Below are 23,917 nucleotides of genomic sequence, written 5' to 3' on the forward strand. Positions count from 1 at the left end.
TTTGGTTTTTTTTTGTTAATTAATTAATTTCTGTTCAAATCTGACTTACTATGTTGGTGGTGATGATGATGATAATGATTCAGTCATAATAATTAGGTGATATAATAAAATAATTAATTGAAAAGGACTTAGGTAAAATCTTGGATAATTTTAGGTCATGAAATTTGTCCATTCAAACTCAAATGGTAAGTCACTGTGCTCATCATCAAGTGGCCTTTCAAAACGTTTCTTAGTCATTCAACCACCAAAGATTGTGACAAAGACATCACAAAATGAAGATGGGATGGATAAGTCAAAACTAGCCTTGAGAGTATGCTTCAAATAGCAACTAACTCATTTAATTCAATCTTGAACAAATCAAAATTCCACAAAAGACATTAGGAAAAACAAATGGGAAATCTTCAAAATTTTGTATTAAAGTAGAATTTTACCAAATCTCATAGAATTTTTCAATTTCGTAAGGCATTAATATTTATACTAAGTTTTTATGTACCAATATTGACTAAAAATAAGTTGATTCATATGATTCCATACCTGAATTGATGAATATTTGTTGCTTTTGCTTAGAAGAAAGGGGATTTTGATGTTTATGATAATGAAATATAATGGTTGTTGGTTATAATAATGTGAAGGAAAGGACCCATATCCATTATTTTTCTGATTTCATTTGATTATTGGAGGACCCATATCAGGTTTTGGGCCTTGGTTACCTCAGGATGACAACAATTTCATATCTAGACTGACAAGAAATGTTGGATTTGTATTCCCATGAAGGGGAAAAAGGAAGAAATGTTGTATCTATAGCTCTATCAATTTTTTTTTTATACGTAGAAGTGATTGTTCTTTCCTTTAAAAGAAGATTGAGTAAAAATCAAGTTTTCCTTATATATATATTCATCATGAGGTGTTAGAGATATTGTTAATCTCCATATTCATATGATGGGAAATTGAAAAGATTACTTTGTAACCTGTTTTGTATCTCAATCAATGAATTATAGGGAAAAAAGCTAGCACATGTTGATCTAATCTATTGTCAATGCTCAAGCATGGGACCTACCAAAACAAAACCAATGAGCCACTGTCGGACTATGGTTGGGCTTGGCCATGTAGGCCTTAATATCTTGATTTTTAGTTCTTTTGTTGTTGAAAGATGATAGAATTTTATTTAATGATGAAGGAGACAAGAGAGAAACAAGGGTGCTAAAGCTGCCCGAACCTTCCAGCATCAGGACCAACCCCCTTGGTTGGTGCTTCCTCCTAGTGATTGTCAGAGGTACCAATTGGTGTTGCTTTTACAGCTGGTTGCTTATCTCTCATGCAGCCTGCAGCAAAACAAGTACACACATTTTTTTTTTGAAATTTAATAATATATAGAAGCCAGAGAGAGATAAAAATTCTCACCTCTGGAAGTGAAAAAGAAAATTCATAACTGTCATTCTCTGATCATGAGAATAACAATCCAGAATCTCCTCCAAAAGTTCACCTAAAATACTATACAAAAATCAGGGAACTCAAGGCTCCTGTACACGATAAAAAGCTCCCAAGAGCTCCCCTACAACATGAGGTATCCCCATACCTCCCATAACCCATTTACAAAAGGGTTCTTTGGTACACACATTTGATGGGTTCTTTTGAGTGCTTTCTCTGGAACCCTTTACCCTCTTAGTTTATCATTCCACTTCAATTGAATTTAAGTTCCAATCAGAATATCTATGCTGGGAATTTGCTATCACCTCCTAGCAATCCAGGAAGAATGGTGTTATTGTTCGGGGAGGGTCTTGGATTCTTTCCATGTTGCAGACCTGGAGACAGACAATGGACTTAACTATGACGAAGCAAGGATTGATGATCGAGGTTATGACTTGGGAAAATGTTACAGATTTAGGAAATCATGCCCTTGTATTTTACTCAATCTCCCTTGTCTACGATATATGCGAGGGACTAGGACTCAATCTATTAAGATAATTGTTATTGGATAGGATAATAATCGCAAAAAACTAGCTGTACGGTTATCAATAAGCTGCCAAGTGATCACAATCTTATAAATTGAGAAAATTGGAGGACCAAACATTCAGGGTTGCATCAATTGATTAAAACTAAATCCAATTTGGACTAGGCCTTCAAATTAAAACTGAAATTTCAATTTTCGACTAAGCTTCATGATCATGGAGGGTGGTAGAGTTATTGAGCCAACTCGCTTCCTGGAAACGTTAGGCTCGGGGTCCATGGCCTCTTTTTCCTCATTGTAAAGATGGGAGTCGCCAAACCTTCTGCAGCATGTCTCAGCCCTTTAGGACTTAAGGGAAGAGCACCCCAAAGTTGCGGATCAATGGAGTTTTGGGTCACTCTTATGGCTGGTTAATTATATCTAATAAAACCATCACACTGCCTACAATCCGGCGTGAGTTTATCTTCCTCTGGAACCCAGTATCCTCGGAGTTGATCAGTCTGCCTCCATTGGATTTGAAGTCTGATCAGAGAATCACTACCGGCTCTTTGCTATCACCTCCAGGCAATCCAGGCAGCATGGTGTTAGAGTTCGAGGAAATTGTCAAATCTTTTATCTTCTGCGAACTCGGAGATAAAAAGTGGACCGAGATACCTGCTGAGGAGATGGATGTGAAGATGCAGATCATGGATAATGAACCTAGTGCTCGTAATCGCTTACTTTGTTCTTCCCCTGTGAATTATAAGGGTAAATGGTATGTTCCCATGAGTCGGAAGATAAAGGTTATTGACCAGGTTAAGCCTAAGCATATGGTGTTGAGATCATTAAATTGCATGATTCCAAATCGCTCATGGTATTCGTATTGCGAGGATAGGTACTTGGTAGAATCTTGTGGAGAAGTTTGTGTAATAGAAGTTACATGGGGAGGGGTAAATGCTTGTCAGGTCTTAAACATTGAGATTTCCAGGTTGGATTTTAGTACAATGGAATGGAGTCAGTTGAGAAGTGCAAAAGATCGAGCGTTTTTCATTAGTAACTTCTCAGGCTATGCTATTTCCTGTCCCGCTAATGAGTCAGGGATTGAAGGGGGTTTCGTATATTATACAGTGGGCACAGATAGGTGCTTGTACTCCTTTAACATTGAAGATAAAAGCATCTCAGTTTCTCTGCCTTGGGTAAATCTTCCCAAGTCGTGGTCTACACCCTTTTGGGTCATGCCTGATTTAAGGTGAAACCTCAACATAAATATCCTATGATATAATTTTACGATTTCTTATGTGTTTATTACTTGCTCGTTAATTAGGGAATACATGCACTTATTCATAGAACCAAGTGCTCGGATGCTTGCTTGTTTGTTACAAATTAGTTATGATTTTATTGACAGTCCCTTGTTCGATAGTCCGAAACCAGAAGACAACCAGATACTCGGTAAAGAGATCCTGAAGAGAGGGAAGGCAAAGAGATCCTGAAGTTTTCACCAGACAATAGTGAAGCAGAAGTAAAAAATGTCTCTGACCTTCCAATAGAAGTTATAGCATTGATTGCAGATAATCTCTATTTAGTTGATTACATCAATTTCCGTCTAGTCTGCAAGACTTTTCGACTAATAGCCCCTCATATTCAGTGGAGAGAAACCCCAGGTAAATTAAACTCTCATTCTCTGTCCCCATGGTTGATGTTTACTCAAGGTAATAGTAGGACTCTCCACAACTTCATGGATCCCAAGCCTGGTGGTAGGTATTTGATGAACATTCCTGAGCCTATAATAGATTTCGACATTCGTTATTCTAAAGAAGGATGGTTGTTGATGTCGTCAAGAGATCGGGGCAGTTCTTTGTGCTTTTATCATCCCTTTTCCAAAAAACTCATTTTCGTTCCACCACAAAATGTTAATTTGGAACGATGTTACAGCTTTGGTTTTACCTCTTTCCCAATTTCAAAATATTGCCTAATCGTGGGGATTTCATCGTCTTCAATTTTATACTCTAATTTTTCGAGCAATGAAGGATGGTATCAATTTGTGCGTAGTGATGTTCCTTCTACTTTCATTCCAAATCATAACAGTCCAGTTTATTTCGAATGAGCTTTTTGTTTTCTTGGACAACAAGGAAACTTGGGAATTTTTTCATTTCACTATTTATCTGATCAGGTTGTGGTTGATTGGTTTGTTCTTGAAAAGCCTGAAAAACCTTGCAACTCTTTGGATTAGAACTACTTATTGGAATGCGATGGAAAACTTTATTCAGTGTTCGTTGATAACTTGGGAGAAAGAGTTTTTGAGTTCGATTACAGTTCCAGGGCTTGGCACAAAGTAAGAGATCTAGGGAATTACATGTTCTTTGTGAGTACTCCATCATCCTTTTCCATGGTGGCCAAGACTCCCGGAATGGAAAACAAAATTTACTTCCCCAAAATTAAGGGAGAAGAAATTGTTTACTATTGTCTTAGAACAGGCAAGTTTCGGACTTTTGGAAGCAAGCAATTTGCAGCCAATTTCTACAACACAACTCAGTACTTGTTCTCCACCTGGATCCAACAAAGATGGCTATAAACTTCTGAGTTAATCCTGATATTTCTTCGACAGATGATCTTATCTAAGTCTCCTATGTCTTAAACTTGGGTAACTTGCCAGAAAGTATTTCTAAAGCCAAATTTGGTATTGCCATTGCCAATGTTATTAATCACAATTGTAATAAGATAGTTCTCTATTTGTTTTTTCTAGTATTTGGAACTTTTTATAGTAAATTTGATCTATCATTCTATTTGCAATCAAAATTTGGTGATTTCAATCAAATCACGACATCGGATAAGCTTTAAGAATAATTCATTGATTCATTATATTGTAATTTTCTGAGTAGATTAAAGTTTTAATTTTATCTTCTATATGCATATGCTTGGCATTAGTTAGCTTATACTAGCAACATTCTCTTGTTGCAAGAAAAATTGGGACAACAAAGGCTTTGTGGCCTGCTGAATTCAAAAATTGTTCTCAATTTTTTAATTAATTTAAACTAATTGTGCAATGGCCTTTATCACAAAGTGCAGTCAATAAGAACAATTTGAAAAGCCTTTGTGACGATTTTTTTTAAATTTTATTTTTTAAACCAAATTTTACTAAATTGTATATCGTTCGACATTTAGTATTAAAAATTTTATGTTAAACTGACTAAACTAAGTTGGTTCATATGATTCCGAAACAAATATGTAATATATATAGGACCTGAATTCAAATTATAGATTTTTTGCTTTTGTTAAGAAAGAAAAGGATTTGGGTGTTCATGCTAAGGAAATACAATGGTTGTTGAAATAAAATTATCAAGTTTTGGGCCATTGTTACCTCTGGATAACAACAAATTTATTGGAGACTTTGAGAAGAAAAATTGGATTTGAGAAGAGTCTATCAATTTCATTTGGAACTGATTTTTATGATATAACTAAGCATTTATTTTTTTGCTAGAACTTAAATTCGGCCTCCTACAATTTTAAACTATGAAAATAAAATTTAAAAAAACATATAAATAACGAATTCATATTTTCAAATTAAAAAAACATACTTGATAAGTGGTGAAAGATCCATAATTATATATCAAGATCTCGGAAACTTGTTAAACTTCACCACAACCTCACTGGGTATTAATCCAGATGATGGACTGTGCATTTTACATAATGTTAAAGTTTGATGGTCCGGCGGTGTCGACAAACCCACGTACAGACTGCTCTGGCACAGACATCTTTGCACCCAGCGGCGGCGACTCATGGTCTATAAAGATGACAACAACTGTAATGTCATCATGGAACAACCGCCAGATGATCCCCTTTTTAACCTTCTTAACATCATCATATCTCATCTTGCTTTTCCTAGCTGCCTTGTTTAAAGCTGTTTTGATAAGCCTCTTTGCAATTCCTGCTCGTGGATACTTATACACAATCTCCACAGCCTGCTGGTTTGTCAAACATTTCCAAAGTCCATCAGATGCGAAGATTACAAACTTATCACTAGGTTGTAAAACCCTGGTGCACATGGATGGTTCTGCTGTTAGCACAGGTCGACGAATAGGTTCAGAGAGGAGAAATCGTGGGTAAGAAGGATGAGGAGAAAGCTCTGGTCGCTTCAGGTATGCATCTCCGATAGATCTGGATACCTGAATGACGCCCTTAACACGCCATACTCCATACTTCATAACAACAATATCAGAATCATCTGGATGCAATGACCTGAGTTCCTGTCTGACCTCCTCTATACTAACGTTATGATCTCTAGTCAGCTGCTCAGCAACCATCGTATTTGATCTACCTATCTTATTTGATCTAACTAAATGACCAATTACAGCTCGAGAATCACCCAAATTAGCAATGTATAATGTTCCCTTCCACATAACTCCAACCAGACAACAAGATCCAATTGCGGCCATTAATGGTTTTATTCCACATGTCCTACGTACAAGAGTAAGAAACCCATCTTCAGTTGCGGAAACAGCACTTCTGAGAATATCGTCAGAAATGGTGGCTCCATTTGCTCGAGCAAGCCTGATTAGATTTTGAAAGAGATGATGAGAGATAAAGCGAGAAGCATCAGGGCCGCCATGTCCATCATAGACACCAACAAAAGTGGCTTCTTTTCCAGTCTCGACTTGACTATGATCTTCAATGACCTCATTGCCTTGAACAACAGCAAAGGAGAAATCACCATAAGAGTGTTTTTCGAGGTCTCTACACCAAAGTGCTTCGTCATTATTACTATTATTATTGTCCTTGTTCATACAGGCACATCGACTCACTGGTCTCCAACAAGCGGGAGCTATCCTTGCCAACCATGGAAACATCCCTCAAACAATGCCCTTTTATTGAGCTTCTCACTTTGAAAGAAAAAAAATTAGGTTGAAAAAAAAGTTGGGAAGAAAAGAAAAGATAATAAGATATTATAGTCTACCTAGATAATAGTATTGTATAATAACTCTAACTATAATAGTATTGTATAATAACTCTAATTATAGTTTAATAAAGAATTCAAAGATGGCTCAATAACCTCAAAAACTTATAGTTAAATATTCAAATGATATTTTTTTTAATTAAAATTAAGAAAATGAAGTTTTTGTTGTTGAAGTTATAGAAGAAAAAGTAATCGAAGAAAGAAGAATTTATAAGTAGATATTATATATTAAAAAAAATAATTAATTTTATATAAAGAAAAAAAATAGTAGTTGGAGATCATTAAATATATATTATCCTTAGTTTATTTTTTAAAATACATATTAAAAATAGTATTTTCGGAATTGGAAAGTTATAAAAAATTGATATTTATTTATAAAATTAATAGTATTGTGAGAAAATATGTCATTTTGTTAATTATTTTGATTTTTAAATATCTTAATAAGAAATTAGATAAATAGTTGATAATTAATAGGGTGTGAAAAATGAAAAAAAATAAATATTTATTAGACATGAGAGAATATATAAATATTTTATTAATTATATTATAATAAAATTATCAGACCAATAAAAATTTGAAACCTAAAGCAAGAACTTCGGTAGCTTTATGCTATAGAAAGAGTTAAATACATATCAAAAGCATATGACACTTGTTCTTGGCATAATATACACAAGTATTAAGATCACATATCATATCAAGACATGCAAATTGCATTTTGGTTTGCTGTAAACCAGACTGGTGGACTTGCACACGTGCTGTAAGTATTCCATGCAAGAATTAATATCAACAGATATCACCGCCTAGTTAGCAATCCAGGAAGAAGGGTGTTATTGTTCGGAGAGGTTCTAGGATTCTTTCAATTTTGCAGACCTGGAGACAGATAACTATGGACTAAACTATGATGAAGCTAGGACTGATATCGAGGTTATGACTTGGGAAAGAGTAACAGTCTAGCACATTTAGGATTTATTCTTTGTCATGCGTGTTTTTCAATTAGAGAAATTAATTTAAAGAAATACACAAGTTCTAATTCAAGAAAACGAATTCAACAGGTGTATTAAGGTTGGTGAAACCAATTCTGCCCCTGAATTCAGCAGGTGTATTAGGGAGGGATATGAAATGTTATTGAAACTGATCTACAACATGGAGGCTCCCCTAATGAACCTGTAAGTCTTCTCTTCCCTACAGGATGCCTGCTGAGACGTTTGATGTGGTGCCTGGTTCGCCTTTTTCTGGTTTCTACAGGGAGAGGAAGCAATTGCCAGGTTTTGTGTATATACAGATTTTTTTTTTCTGAAATCCTCTATCTTTCAGAAAAAAAAAATTTCAATTTTGAACAATTAATTAAAAGAAATACAGAAATTCTAATTCAAGAAAACAAGTTCAACAGGTTTCTTAAGGGTATTGAAGCCGATTCAAGTATGAAATAGGACTCAATCTATTAAGGGTACTGAAATTCTAATTTCACTAATATTAAGATTAAAGTTTCGAATAATATATATATAATAATTCATCAGGATTCATCAGGTTTCCCTGCCCTTGAATTGTGTTTTAGCCAAAATCCTACTCTTGAAACGTCAGACTAAGCTTCATGATCATGGAGGATGGTAAGGTGATTGAGCGAAGTCGGTTTCTGAAAACGTTGGAATCGTGTCCTTGGCTTGTTTTCCCTCATTGTGAAGATGAGACCCGCCAAACGTTCTGCAGCATGTCTCAACCCTTTAAGACTTACGGTAAGAGCACGCCGAAGCTGTGGATCAATGGAGTTTTGGGTCACTCTTATGGCTGGTTAATTATATCTAATAAAAACATCACAAAGCGTACAATACGGCGTGAGTTTATCTTCCTCTGGAACCCGGTGTCGTCGGAGTTGATCAAGCTGCCTCCATTGGATTTGAAGCCTGATCAGAGAATCACCACCGGCTCTTTGCTATCACCTCCGGACAATCCAGGCAGCATGGTGTTAGTGTTCGAGAATATTGTTAAATCTTTTATCTTCTGCAAACTTGGGGATAAAATGTGGACTCAGATACCTGCCGAGGAGATGGTTACGGAGATGCAGATCATAGATGATGAACCTAGTGCTAGTAATCGCTTACTTTATTCTTCCCCTGTGAATTATAAGGGTAAATGTTACGTTCCCATGAGTCGGCAGATAAAGGTTATCGACCAAGTTAAGCCTGAGTATTTCATGTTCAGATCATTGAATTGCATGTTACCAAATCGCTTATCATCGTATTCTGATTGCCTGGAAAGCTACTTGGTAGAATCTTATGGAGAACTTTGTCTAATAGAAGTTACCTGGGGAGGGGTAAATGTTAGTCAGGTGCTAGACATAGAGATTTCCAGGTTGAATTTTAGTACAATGGAATGGAGTCAGGTGAGAAGTGCAAAAGGTCGAGCTTTTTTCTTGTGCAGAACCGCAGTCTATGCTATTTCCTGTCCCACTAATGATTCAGGGCTTGAAGGGGGTTTCGTATATATTTTTACAGTGGGCTCAGATAGATGCTTGTACTCCTTTAACATTGAAGATAAAAGCATCTCAGTTTCTCTTCCTTGGGAGAATCTTCCGAAGTCATGGGATACACCGTTTTGGGTCATGCCTGATTTAAGGTAAGGCCTCAACCTGATTTAAGAATCTTCCGATTTCTTATGTGATTATTACCTTTTTTTTTTTTAATTTGGGAGAAAGGGGATTTTGCTCTTTGACTAGGAAATACATGCACCTATTCATAAGCCAAATGCTGGGGTGCTTGCATGTAATTTATTACTAAATAGTCATGTTTTGATTGACAGTTCCTTGTTCAGTAATCGAAAACCAGAAGGCTTCCAGATACTCAGTAAAGAAGTAAAACCAGAAGAAGAAGAAGAGGAAATAGAAACTGAAGAGAGGAAAGGCAAAGAGATCCTGAAGTTTTCACCAGACAACAGTGAAGCAGAAGTCAGAAACCTCTGTGACCTTCCATTAGAAATTATAGCATTGATTGCAAATAATCTCTACTTACTTGATTACATCAATTTCCGTCTAGTCTGCAAGACTTCTCTACTAGTAGCCCCTCATATTCAGTGGAGAGAAACTTCACCTAAAGTACTAAAGTCCCATCCTCTCTCTCCATGGCTGATGTTTGCTCAAGGCAATAGTAGGACTCTCCACAATTTCATCGATCCTAAGTTTGGTGGTAGGTATTTGATGAACATTCCCGAGTCTATAATAGATTTTGATATTCGTTATTCTAAAGAGGGATGGTTGCTAATGTCGTCAAGAGATCAAGGCGGCTCTATGTTCTTTTATCAGCCCTTTGCGAAGAAACTCATCCACGTTCCACCACCACTTGTTAATATGGACGAGTGCTACAGCTTTGGTTTCATCTCTTCGCCGACTTCACCATACTGTCTAATCGTGGGGATTTCATCGTTTTCAATCTTGTGCTTAATTTTTTTGCAAGATGAAGAATGGTATCAATTTACACGAAATGATTTTTCTATTTTTATTCCAAATCATAGCAGTCCGGTTTACTTCGAAGGAGCATTTTATTTTTTGGGAAAGCATGGTAACCTAGGGGTGTTTTCAGTTGAGGATATAGGTGATGTTTACCTGGTTCAGTGGGATGTTCTTCTAAAGCCCGAAAAACCTTGCAACTCTTCTGATCACAGCTACTTATTGGAATGCGATGGGAAACTTCATTCAGTATTTGTTGATAACTTGGGAGAAAGTGTTAGTGTTTTTGAGTTGGATAAAACCACCATGGCTTGGCGCAAAGTAAGTGACCTTGGAAATTACATGTTCTTTGTGAGTACTCCATCATCTTTTTCCATGGTGGCCAAGACCCCTGGAATGGAAAACAAAATTTATTTCCCCAAAATTAAGGGAAAGGAAATCGTTTACTATTGTCTTAGAACAGGCAAGTATCGGACTTTTGGAAGCAAACAAGCTGCAACCAATTTCTACAACACAACAGAGTACTTGCACTCCTGCTGGATCCAACAAAGATGGCTATAGTCTTCTGATTTACTCATGATATTTCTTCAACAGATGATCTTAATCTATGTTTCCTATGGCTTAAACTTGAGTTACTTGTCAGGATATGAAGTAATGTAATGTAATCACATAGTGTGCTAGTTTTTTCATGTATTAGGAATTTTTATATAATAAATTTTATCCCGTATTCTGTTTGCAATCAAAATTTGATGATTTTAATGAAGACACAACATGAAACAAATGCTAAGAATCATTCGTTAATCCAACATATTGCGATTTTTTGAGACGATAAAAGTTTTTCTTTTTCTACCTTATTATTACATTACATTAGACTAATTTTTCAGATTTGATTTTCTTAATTTCATCTGCCATATGCACGGTTGGTATAAGTACTGAATTTCACAGTCTAATTTATATCTCTGCCTTGAACCACCTCTAGATTACAAACACTAATCATACAGCCTCCATATGCCCTGTTTCCAGCAACATACACAAGCTGAAACCCATATATTCTAGCATTATGTTTTAATAATGTGAAGAAAGGACTCACATCCATTATTTTTCTGATTTAATTAATTTAAATCGAAGGACCCATAACAGGTTTTGGGCCATTGATTGCCTCAGGATGGCAACGAATTTATTGGAGACTATTCCCATGAAGAGAAAGAAAGAAGAAATGATATACCTATAGCTCTATCAATTTCATTTTGTGGGCTGATGTTTATCATACAACTGAGCCCCTATTCTCTAGCTGGATTGAACAGAGGTGGTTTTATTAGTGAAATTGTTCTATATATCCCACGATTCTCAATTTTGTGCCATTGATCTTTAACCCCTCTCCTATCCATACCAAGAAAAGAAAAGGAAAGATATTTTCTTTAATACTAGGGGGGAATGAGTATGACATGTTTGAAACCTCTTTAATTATTAGAATGTGCTCAAGAATTTCCTAATTTTTATCTTATTAATATCTTATATGTGTCAATGGAGAAAATATGTTGAAATTCAATTTTGAGTAATTAATTAAAAGAGATACATAAATTGTAATTCAAGAAAACAAATTTAACAGGCTTGTTAAGGTTTTTGAAACCAATTCGAATATGGAATAGGACTCAATCTATTAAGGGTCGTTGATGTTTCAAAGAATCATTAAAGCTAATTGTTTCGCAATCTGATTTATATCGTTTCTTGAACCAGCTCTAGATTCAATGAGTATGCAATGCTTGAAGCCTCTTTAATTATTAATTTTGAGCTCTTTCGGTGTTAAAGATGGTAGCAATGGTAGGGCAAAGATTTGGTAGAGACTTTCAAGCTCATGTTTACGATTCCCAAGGCACTTCTATTCCTTGGTTTCATGGCAATCATGGCTCATGTTTTATTCCTTGCCTGGCGGTGAAAGCCACCCTCTGTTCATGACACTGATGTCCACTGCTGTCTGGCTATGTGGTACTGCTGTATAAGCCAATGTTATTAATTTCCACCAGATGCTTTCTGGTTAGTCATGTGTAATTTTCAAGAAATTAATTAAAACAAAATACTCGAATTAGGGAAAAACTTTAACAGGTGTATTAAGGTTATTGAAACCGGTTCCAACATTGACTAAACGTACTAAAGTACTCGGCGTTTAAAAGAAAGATTTCCTTATTGTTATTGGATAGTTTTGTTCGTGCCCTCAGCCTAATTCATCAGGTTTTCCCGCCTCTTAAACTTCAAGCTAAAATTTCTGATCAGTGATCATGGAGGAGGGTAGGGTGATTAAGCGAAGTCGCTTACTGGAAACGTTAGGATCGTGTCCTTGGCTTGTTTTTCCTCACTGTGAAGATGGTTGTCATCGAACGTTCTGCAGCATGGCTCGCCCCTTTAAGACTTACGGTAAGAGCAGCCCCAAGTTGCGGATCAATGGAGTTTTGGGTTACTCTCATGGCTGGTTGATTATATCTGATGAAACCATCAAAAAGCCTACAGTCCGGCGTGAGTTTATCTCCCTTTGGAACCCAGCGTCGTCGGAGTATATCAGTCTGCCTCCATTGGATTTGAAGCCTGATCAGAGAATCATTACCGGCTCTTTGCTATCACCTCCAGGCAATCCAGGCAGCATGGTGTTAGTGTTCGAGAGGATTGTTAAATCTTTTATCTTCTGCAAAATTGGAGATAAAGAATGGACTCAGATACCTGCTAAGGAGATGGATATGCAGAGCCAGATCATAGATGAAGAACCTAGTACTCGTAATCGTTTACTCTCTTCTTCCCCTGTGAAGTATAAGGGTAAATTGTATGTTCCCATGAGTCGGCAGATAAAGGTTATTGACCAGGTTAAGCCTAAGCATATCATGTTCAGATCATTAAATTGTATGTTACCAAGTCGATTCTCGCATTCGAATTGCCTGGATTGGTACTTGGTAGAATCTTGTGGAGAACTTTGTGTTCTAGAAGTTACATGGGGAGGTGTAAATGCCAGTCAGGTCTTAGACATTGAGATTTCCAGGTTGGATTTTAGGACAATGGAATGGAGTCAGGTGAGAAGTGCAAAAGATCGAGGGTTTTTCTTTAGTAAAACCGCAGTCTATGCCATTTCCTGTCCCGTTAATGAGTCAGGGATTGAAGGGGGTTTCGTACATTTTACAGTGGGCACAGATAGATGCTTGTACTCCTTTAACATTGAAGATAAAAGCATCTCAGTTTCTCTTCCTTGGGTGCATCTCCCCAAGTCATGGTCTACACCCTTCTGGGTCATGCCTGATTCAAGGTAAAGACCTCAACATATATATCCTATGATATGATTTTACGATTTCTTTCGTGGTTATTACTAATTAGTCATGTTTTGATTGACAGTTTGTTGTTCCATAATCGAAAACCAGAAGGCAGCCAAATACTGAGTAAAGAAGTAAATCAAAAGGAAGACAGGGAAGACAAACAGATCCTGAAGTTTTCGCCAGACAAAAGTGAAGCAGAAGTAAGAAACCTCTGTGATCTTCCATTAGAAATTATAGCATTGATTGCAAATAATCTTTACTTAGTTGATTACATCAATTTCCGTCTAGTCTGCAAGACTTTTCGACTAGTAGCCCCTCGTGTTCAGTGGAGAGAAACTTCACATAAATTAAACTCCCATTCTCTCTCACCATGGTTGATGTTTGCTCAAGGTAATAGTAGGACTCTCCACAATTTCATCGATCCCAAGTTTGGTGATAGGTATTTGATGAACATTCCTGAGTCTATAATAGATTTCGACATCCGTTGTTCTAAAGAAGGATGGTTGCTGATGTCGTCGAGAGATGAGGGTGGCTCTATGTGCTTTTATCATCCTTTTACAAAGAAACTGATCTCAGTTCCACCACTAGTTGTTAATTTAGAACGATGTCACAGCTTTGGTTTTACCTCTTTGCCAACTTCACCACGCTGTCTAATCGTGGGGATTTCATCGTCTTCAATCTTTTACTTTAATTTTTCGGAGGATGAAGGATGGTTTCAATTTGAACGTGGTGATGTTCCGACTACTTTCATTCCAAATCATACTAATCCAGTTTTATTCGAAGGAGCCTTTTATTTCCTTGGACAGCAAGGAAATCTAGGAATTTCTTCATTCGACACTCTATATGATCATCACATGGTTGATTGGCATGTTCATGAAAAGCCCGGAAAACCTTGCAAGTCTTTCGATCAGAACTACTTATTGGAATGCGATGGAAAGCTTTGTTCAGTGTTTGTTGATAACTTGGGGGAAAGAGTTCAAGTTTTTGAGTTCGATTACCCTTCCATGGCTTGGCGCAAAGTAAGAGATCTAGGGAATTACATGTTCTTTGTGAGTCCTCCATCATCCTTTTCCATGGTGGCCAAGACCCCCGGTATGGAAAACAAAATTTACTTCCCCAAAATTAAGGGAGAAGAAATTGTTTACCATTGTCTTAGAACAGCCAAGTTTCGGACTTTTGGAAGCAAGCAATTTGCAGCCAATTTCTACAACACAACCGAGTACTCGTTCTCTGCCTGGATCCAACAAAGATGGCTGTAGTCTTCTGAATTATTTTCTGGTATTTCTTCAACATATGATCTTATCTATTTCTCTTAAGGTTTAAACTTGGGTTACTTGCTTTTTTTTTTCTTTATTGTTAATTTTTTATTGTAATTTTTATCTTGTTCGGTATTGTATTTACTATCAAAATTTAACGATTACAATACAAAATACAAATTTGACGATAATGTTAAACGAATTTTAGAATCCTTTGTTGATTGACAAATTACAAAATTTTACGTCAAGAAAAGTTTCTGTTTTCTACTAGCAACATCATTAATTCTTGTGTTACAATTAAAATTGGGACAAACAAAGGCTTTGTGATCTGCTTAATTCAAAAATGGTTCTTAATTTTTTGTTAATTAATTACAATTAATCATGCCTGTTCATCAAGGGTTAAGGCTAATTAAAATAGATTTAATTTAACAATTACAGATGAATATAATTCGAAATTTTTTACCTTAAGATATTTTTTTATATAAAAAAATATTAAAAATGTAAAAAAATTATCTTATAATAATATATCTAGTTCAATTATTGAATATTTTAATTTTTATTTATATTTTCTAGACCTATGGATGGGCCTGGGATAAGCCTGCCCAAGCCCAGCCCATCAGCAATTTAATTTTAGGTAAAAATAATAAAATATTATTAAAATTTTAAACCGCCGCCAAACCAAAAATAATAGCGCGGGAACATCTTTCATTTCTCTCTCCCTCCCTCTCTTTCTTTCTCTCAATGGCCAACTTCGAAGCTCCGTCTTTCTCTCTAGGGCTCGACCTCGACCCCGACACGGAGCCCCGGTCACCGACCGGGAATCACCCCGGACTCATCTTAGCCCCGGATTCTTCGGCGAGCTTCGATGCCACCGAAGACGGTGATGACGAGTTCGGGCCTGAACAGGAAGTCAAGGACTCGGATCCGGATACCCCACCGGAGCCTCCTCGGGTGTTAAAGCGGTTGCGTCGGGCCGGCGATAAATCTTCGGCGACGAAGAAAGAATCAGAGAAGCCGTTGGTTTGGAATGATGGGGATGATGAGATTGAAGAGTTCTGTTCTTCACAGGAAAAAAATGGTACCTTTTTTTCCTCCCTTTATTTGGCTGATCTTGGTGATCTATTCATTTATTAGAAGTGGGTTTTCCTTTTTCTCTCATGTTTGAAGCTAGATTTTCTGGGTTCAAATTTGTTTCAAATTTATTATGTAATCTATGTTGGGAAATTTGAGGTCAAAGAGAGCTTAAATTTGGAAGGGGAAGTGTAAATTTTTAGCTCCTGGGAATAAAAGGGATGTAATTGAAAACTCAAAGATAGAGGAAAAAGAAAGTTTCCTGAACAACTTATGAGAATCAAAAAGAAAGAATGAAACGTTTTGCTCAATTGGAATGGGATTTTAGTTATAGTAATTTTGGTGATATTCTGAGATTTTTTATGATGGATTGATTGTTAAAAGAAATTGGGTTCGGCTTTTCTAGAAATGAATTAGAGAGCGCAAGGATATGAAGTTCTTTTTTTGTCAGTTTAACAAAGTTTTGATCAACTTTTCCATGAAGTTGGCTGTGAAATGCATATGAAGTTGTATTTTACGCTTGAGGTGTTTATGTTGGCAATCTATGGATACGCATATTAGAATATGTGCGAAAGAGCATTTCAGTTGGAGTATTATTAGCTAAGTTGATCTAATTTTGATCACAATGTTAGCAACCTGAACTTGGGTCATCTGATAATGGTTAAGCTATGGCTTTAACTAGAATGGATATCTTAGACGTGTATATATGACTGCAGTCAGGTTATATTGAAGCATATATTCACTATTTGTTTTGGGTTAAAATCCTTTGTTTGTGAATCAATAGCTTGTGCACTTGTTCCCTGCTTTATACTCTGGATTGATGCTGACTTTATAAAGTATATCTTTATTAGCAGATGTGGATTCATCAACACAAAACCATTCTGTATGTGGCAGTTCCAAGATTTCATTGAAGGGACTTGGGGTTTTGACCACTCAATCATCAGGCCAGTGTAGTTCAAGGAAAAAGGAACAAGTTTCAGATGCCCCAGCTACTGCAAGTTTAGAGGCCAGACATGGTGGGTTGATATTTCCGAAGTTAACTATCAGTCCTCTTCGAAGATTCAAGTTACTTGACTCTGATTCTGATGGCTCTGAAGGTCCTTCTGACTGTGACGATACAAGCAAAGGAGCTTGTAAAATTGATCCACCGTCAAAGGAACAACAATCTACAATCAGTAATAAAAAGAGAAAGGCATCAGTTGTTACACCTCAAAATGAGGATTTATGGAAAGATTTCACTCCAATTAATACTTCTCATATTCCAACACCTGCTTTTGATGAGGTCTTTAAAGAATATTTTCAATCTGTCAAGGATACGAATGCAGCTCAGAAGCTTGAGAACCAAAAGTTTGAGGAACTCTTGAATTTGGATGACCCCCTGCCTCCGGCACATTGTTACTTTTTCCATGATGATCCAAGAATCCAGAAATTAGTCCGCAGTCGCTTACCCTTCTTCTCCCCATTGCACATGGTCAAGAACGGAGGAAATCAACAACATAATGTGTCGGTTATTGATTACATGTAAGTAACTTTAAAACCTATCCGTTTTTCTGTATTTTATACCCATTGCTTTATACTCCTGTATTCAACTTCATTCTGTTCATTCTGCACTTAAGTGCTTAATGTGGCTGCAGGAGTCAATTCAGCAATGGAGAATCTTCTAAACAGAGAGGATCTCAAAAAGGTGGTGGCAAGAAATGTTCAACGAGTAGAAGAAAAAAATCAAAAAATTCAAAGGCTGAAGAAACTGCTTCTGAAGGCTGGGTAGATCTGAAAAGCAGTGCAGCTATTCCAAAGAATGCTGGGAAGAGAAGGGTTCATGCTAGTGATCAACCTGCTGGTCACTGGTACACATCTCCAGAGGGAAGGAAGGTATGTTAAAAATGTTGCAGTTTGCATTTGCATTGCACTTTTTCTTGCACTTCGATGTCTAAACATAATTATGTAGCCCATGCACCTCTGAATCCAACCATTTGCATTTGAAGAGATGATGCCTTTGATTCTATTTAGCAAAATTACCGTAAATTTGTATTATGTCATGGTAAAAGTAGAACTTGGTTGTAGTAGTGTCAATCTTGCTGCAATATTTCATTTTGATAATGTCATTATTCTGCTGCAGGTTTATGTCTCAAGAAGTGGACAGGAATTATCGGGTCAAATGGCCTATAGGCATTATCGGAAGGTAACATACATAAACACAGTTTTACTTTTCTGAAACTTAAAGCCCCTCGCCTGCTCTTAGCTGACTCTGCCATTCATTTCCCTCTTCTCTTAGAAGCAATGCCATTGGCTAAGGCCTATTGAGACACTGATGATTTAAAGACGTTCCTCTTGAAGTTATGCTGGTATCTTATTTAAGTCAACTTTTTGTTGTTAACACAGGAGAGTGGAGCTGGCTTTAGGAAGTCCAAAAAGAAACGCAATGCCAAGAAGAAAAAATGATGGTCAATGCCTTCGTATGTGCCAATGTATTTCCCTTATGGTCTTTTTGTTTGTGCTGTAAATGTTGTAAAATGTTTCAATGATAGTGTTTACTTGCTTTCCTATTTGTCCATTCAATGAATAGGTGATTCAATTTTAAATTTAACTTTCCCCAAATTCAATATGAGCAGATCCCATTTTACACCAACTCTGAGCTAGTAGTTGGGGAATGTGTTTACAAGTCTTAAGCTGATGCAAAATCGCCTGCAAAAAGGGCATTTACGTGTTAATCTTGGAAAACTCCATGTCTATATTACGTATAAAGGGGTAACCCAAATTAAAAGATAAAACATCCAAAAAATGAATATGTGGTATGCTTAACATTCAAAGTTATCAGATGATAAGAGTTGAAGCATGTTTGCTTCTAGTACCTGTAAGATACAGTAATACACCTGTTTTCAGGAACTACTATCCTATCTATCATCTATGTAACAAGACCTTTGAATAATATGAGAGAAGATATGGTTCAAAAAAAATAGACCCTCTGATACTTGTATGTCCTTCCTCGTGTATCTAATGAAACCCGACTGTATTGGTAGGCTCTACTAAATTATAACAAACTTTTCTAATGAATTACTATGCCTCAAAAGCCAAATGTATATTAGCTGGTGTAAGCCCCCATACACTGAATTTGGGATGAGGTCTTGCATTGTCAAACTTGATGTGATCAGGGTGCTCTTCTAATTACTGTACGTGTGAATTGTAAACTTTTCCAAGGAGGTTTCCTATGCATTTAACCTATACTTGCTGGTCCGAGCCCTTGTTCTCCGAATCCGGATGAGAAGCCTTGGGTGTCATTATATGCTTACACTTCCTGAAACCAATTAAACAAGAATTAGTAGATGACATCTAAGATCCTCTAAAGTAAAATTGTTCCAACAAGTCAAACGTGAACAGCAAAAATTTGAATGAGAAGTGAAAATTAGAAGCACAAAATAAGTACATGTTTAGATCCTCAGTCCTGCTCTTGATCTCACTTGACCATAAAGGTGGGTCAATGTTTTTAGGTAAAGAGTCTTGTTGTTGAGTTTTCTCTCTCAGCCATTCCTCTGCCTTATTGCACTCATTTATGATCTAAAAAACAAAAAGCCACAATCAGTTTGAACATGAGTAATGAGTAAATAGTGTATTTATAATGTGTAATCACAAATTATCAAACCAATTCTCTATCCTCATTTGGCAGAGATTTTGTAGACATTCTATAAGCCACAATTGAATTCAGCAGTTCGCTTGAAGCCTGTGCTCTTGCTTCTTCATCTTTGTATCGGCTCTCAACCGGATCCACCAACTATCAGAAACAAAATAGGCAGTGAGACAAGAAGAAGAGAGCAACAGAGGTAAACTTTTTTAACATAATAAATAAGAACCTTCTGAAGATCCTCTAATTTGGAAGTGTAGGCGCCTTCCATTTCATCCTCCCCATCCTCATAAAGCCACTCCTCTGTCTCCTGTAGGCTCCTGGAAATGCCCTCTTTCTCCTTGTCAGATGCAAAACTCCGATAGGTGTTGAAAAGCTTCGCATAGATATAATTAGATGTCAGCATATTGAGATAAATAGACAGAAATATAACACGTAGGTTTCAGATGTAGAGTTAAACCTTATTCCGCATTTCATAGACATAAGACTCCAAGGCGTTCTTTTTCTCTTTGGTTTGTTCCATGGTCCTGTCATGTTGAGCCAACTTAAGTTCTTTATCTTGAGCTTCTATGAGCTCAGCCTTGGTCATTGCACCATAGATGTTCTCACAAATTGGTATCTCAAGCCTCCTGGTTGCTTTATCATTGGTTTTACCATCAGCCTACATAAAAAAGATACAAATGCAAATGAACTTTGCTCTACAAGGCTTTCTCATCCATTAAGATGAGAGAGAGAATTATATCTCTGCAACGATAGGAAAAAAATATATTCATGCTCATGCTAGCAATGCATCCAAACTTTTTGGAAGAAAAATAAAACACTTTCCTGTGGCCAAATTGCGTAGTGCAGTCTTCAGACCAAGAAAGACCAGAAAGATAGCATATTAAGACTATGATTTAAAGATGATATAAACTTACTGAAGCATGTGATGGTTTGGACTGCACAGAGGTACTATCTTCACTGCCATTTGCTACATGCTGGGCCTCCTTTGTGCTCATTTCTGAATGTGTATCCTTCCTTGTAATTGAATCATCAATGTGCTCTTCTATCAACTGGAGGCAAAGTCTCTAAGAAATGAAATATCAATAAGATGGTAGAAGAAAATGTGAAATCCTACTTACCATAGCAGACTCAACAGTGACAATGCCATGAAGGTTTAATTGAACTTTGACTTTAACCCTTGCCCTTTCAATATGGGAGCTTTGAAAAGGGCCAATCTGCAAAACCAAACCATCATCACCCTATAAGCCACTATGTTTCTGTCAACAAGTTATATGCATTTTTTTTTTTTGAAAAATAGAAATTTTATTAATTTCAAAAGCTTACATGTCATAAAAAATCTTGAATCTTATAGATAAAAGACTTTTAGTGACATAAGAAGTCAAGCAACAAGTTATATGCATTTAAGGTACACATACCGTGAAGCAACTTATTTTAGAGGATACGTCAGAAGGCAGTTCATTTGGATTAACATAAAACACTTCCAAATGGAACAAACTACTTCGCTGTAATTGTAGTACTTTAACACTTGGAATTGGCTGGCCTCTTGGAAACAACACACCATCTGACCCCTGGGAAATTGGGCTTTCATTTGAAGAGCATCCTATGGAGAATGGAATACAATCTTGAACCTACGGAAAAATAAAAAGGAGATTGCCTTTACTATATTAAAGAATACATAAAATAAGCAAAAAAAGGTTCCTCATATGGGAGAGAACACGCAGTGCTTAACCTTGGATCTCTGTTATATTATGGAGAATGAGTAATAATGGGGAAAATGTGTATGCAAAAGTTGCAGTAAACTTTTGGGCTGCATATTATAAGCATATATATAAAAATGCTGAAGCTATAACCATATATGTAAACATGATGAAGTTAGTAATAAAATGTGAACAGAAGAAACAACCACGTTTGAGAGCAAACATTAGAAGTAATGCAGAGGATTATACTTTTGACCCAGTCACAAACCTCATAATCTCTAACCCGGAAAACTGGACTGAGCATTGCACATTGGAGAGCACATCCGCGTGCCACACACTCACTTGCATTTATTGTCCGACCAGGTTCTCTCCTAAATAGAGAAGCTAACTGTCTTGTTATAGCTGGTATCCTGGACCCTGATCCAACAAGCTCAACAGCATGGATTTTCTCCACAGTCAACCCTGCATCAGCTAAAGCTTTAATACAAGGAATGTTAATCCTCTCTAACAACTGGGAAGCCAACTTCTCAAATTCCTCCCTCCTAATGAAACCTTTGACATCCTTTTCATCCATCAAACACTCAATATTTAGAGGTGCCTCTGCATTTGCACTCAAAACCTTCTTCAGTTTCTCACATGCTGCCCTTAACCTGATACAAGCCCTCACATTAGAGTACACATCTATATTATACTGCTCCTTGAAATGTGCTGCAAAATGACTAAACAAAATCTCATCAAAATTCCTTCCCCCCAAGCTGCAATCAAAAGCATGTGATAGTATCCTCATATGTCCAGCCTCAAATGACACAATGGAGACCTGGGTATCATAATGACCAATATCAACAAATGCAACATATGTTGGGCCAGCATTGGATAAATCCGTTTTATAAATCCCATAACCAAGTGCAGTTGCAGTGCAGTCATGCATCAATCTCAGAGGCTTCAACCCTGCAATTGCAGCAGCATCCAGGTAGACACGTCTTTGCAAGTCAGTGAAGTAAGATGGAATCCCAATAACACAATCCAAAACAGAAACTCCCAAATTTGTCTCTGTTATATATTTCAGATGTGCAAAGAGCATTGCCATAATCTGCACTGGTGTAAATCTATGTGTCTCACCTAAATACTTCAAGAGAATCAAAATGCCACCATCCTGACCCTCTGAAGTTTCAAAGGGTAACAATCTTAACTCTTTCTGAACATCAGGTTCCTTGAACTTCCTACCAATCAACCTTTTCACTTGAGATACCGTGGTTTGCGGGTGCATCATAGCAGACGCAGCACCAGCAGAGCCGAGAAACCTCTGCTTCTCTCCGAAGCATACCACTGCTGGAGTTTCACGTTTAGATTCATCATTCAGCAACACATCAACGCCCCTTTGCTTTACAGCAGCAATAACACAGTTCTCATTTCCAATATCAAAACCTACAACACTCATTTCAACTCACCAAAAACAAGACCTTTATCCAAAACTCACCAAGGAAAAGAACTTGATTGAATCAAACTCTACAGCTAAATTTCATTAAATTTCTTAAAGAGTTCCTCCTTAAACCTCAAAGCATCACCACCGAACGCTACAAAGATAGAAATCACATTAAACCATTAGCAATTTGCTTAATTTCTAAATAAAAGTAACTAATAAAACAAAACAAAACAAATTTGTCTTTCCAATGATTGAATTACAACAGAAACAAAAAAGGCACCAAATTTGAAGCTTTTTAGAAAAAAATTTTGCCACAAAACAACTATAACCCAAGACCCAATTCGCCATTTTGCTTCTATTTCATGAAAAACCGAATAAAATCCATATATTAACAAAATTAAAAAGAAAAATCCAACCCCAACAAATTTCAGAAAAGAACAAAAAAAATGTTTTAGTTTTAACGGAACCATACTTTACCTGATGGAGGAACAATCTTCTGATGAGAATAAGAAGAAAGTGAAACTGAAACCCAGAGAAATGGAGTGCAGGGCTCTCTTAGTTTAAGGCAAATAGCTAGCTTTAGGATGAGAGTTCCTGACAACGCAAGAAATGATAAATGAGGTGGATGATGAAAGGCAGCTAAGGTTCTGATGGGGAGGATAAACAAAACCACCAAGGATGCTGTAGTGGATCTGCGTGGTGAGCTCGGGAACCGAAGGAGAAGGAGCTTTGTTAGGCCAAGTGGGCATATGGGATCGGCACCGTAGTGGCAGAGAGCTGCGCGGTCAATGGAATTTTGGTTCTCAGGTTTCTGTTTCTATTAATTTTATTTTACTTTATTCATTTACCATTATGTTACCTTTATTTACCCATTTTATTTACCAATATTTACCATAGAGATTAATAAAATTATCCCTGGGAACAGTGTCCTATTGAGGTTAGAAACATCATATGTTCTACTCGTTTGAATATGAAGTACTACCATTTGGCTTTTGTTGCTTAGAGGTTTATAGAGAACTATGGCCGTGGATGGGTACCATAGAGAGGTTTCTCACTACACTGAAATCACCAACAAGCGATTCGATGTAACCAAAAAAATACTGGGGAGAGCTTGAAGAGTTGTCCCTTCGGATCCAATTGCAAGAACCTGACTAAATTACACATCTTTGCCTCACCTTTATCATCAACAGCAAGTCGTTTACACTTCATTCTAGATGAGAACAATGCCTCGATTATAG

General features: G+C 36.8%; 3 protein-coding genes across 5 annotated transcripts; 1 reads left to right on the top strand and 2 right to left on the bottom strand.

The window, feature by feature from the left end:
* On the bottom strand, positions 5,608-6,771 carry LOC18593516 (probable protein phosphatase 2C 25). The gene has a single exon (XM_018124623.1). The coding sequence runs from the start codon at positions 6,769-6,771 to the stop codon at positions 5,608-5,610; it is 1,164 nt and encodes a 387-aa protein (XP_017980112.1).
* On the top strand, positions 15,600-18,524 carry LOC18593519. Of its 3 annotated transcripts, none has more exons than XM_007020783.2 (5): positions 15,600-15,944; positions 16,789-17,458; positions 17,572-17,809; positions 18,057-18,119; positions 18,320-18,524. In XM_007020783.2, exons 1-5 carry the CDS (start codon positions 15,608-15,610, stop codon positions 18,377-18,379), a joined length of 1,368 nt encoding a protein of 455 aa, XP_007020845.2. In that variant the 5' UTR covers positions 15,600-15,607; the 3' UTR covers positions 18,380-18,524. The 3 variants fall into 3 exon arrangements, with proteins under 3 accessions (XP_007020845.2, XP_007020848.2, XP_017979614.1); XM_007020786.2 differs by having other exon boundaries at positions 16,792-17,458; XM_018124125.1 differs by having other exon boundaries at positions 18,213-18,329.
* LOC18593520 (heat shock 70 kDa protein 16) lies at positions 18,711-23,493 on the bottom strand. Its single transcript, XM_007020788.2, has 10 exons — positions 23,157-23,493; positions 21,525-22,830; positions 20,975-21,187; positions 20,678-20,773; positions 20,474-20,608; positions 20,017-20,217; positions 19,786-19,932; positions 19,578-19,706; positions 19,362-19,492; positions 18,711-19,232 (listed from the first exon to the last, which is right to left on the bottom strand). Exons 2-10 carry the CDS (start codon positions 22,692-22,694, stop codon positions 19,157-19,159), a joined length of 2,298 nt encoding a protein of 765 aa, XP_007020850.2. The 5' UTR covers positions 22,695-22,830; positions 23,157-23,493; the 3' UTR covers positions 18,711-19,156.

This window comes from Theobroma cacao, chromosome 7, assembly GCF_000208745.1.
Source record: "Theobroma cacao cultivar B97-61/B2 chromosome 7, Criollo_cocoa_genome_V2, whole genome shotgun sequence".
In the NCBI taxonomy this organism is placed as follows: domain Eukaryota; kingdom Viridiplantae; phylum Streptophyta; class Magnoliopsida; order Malvales; family Malvaceae; genus Theobroma; species Theobroma cacao.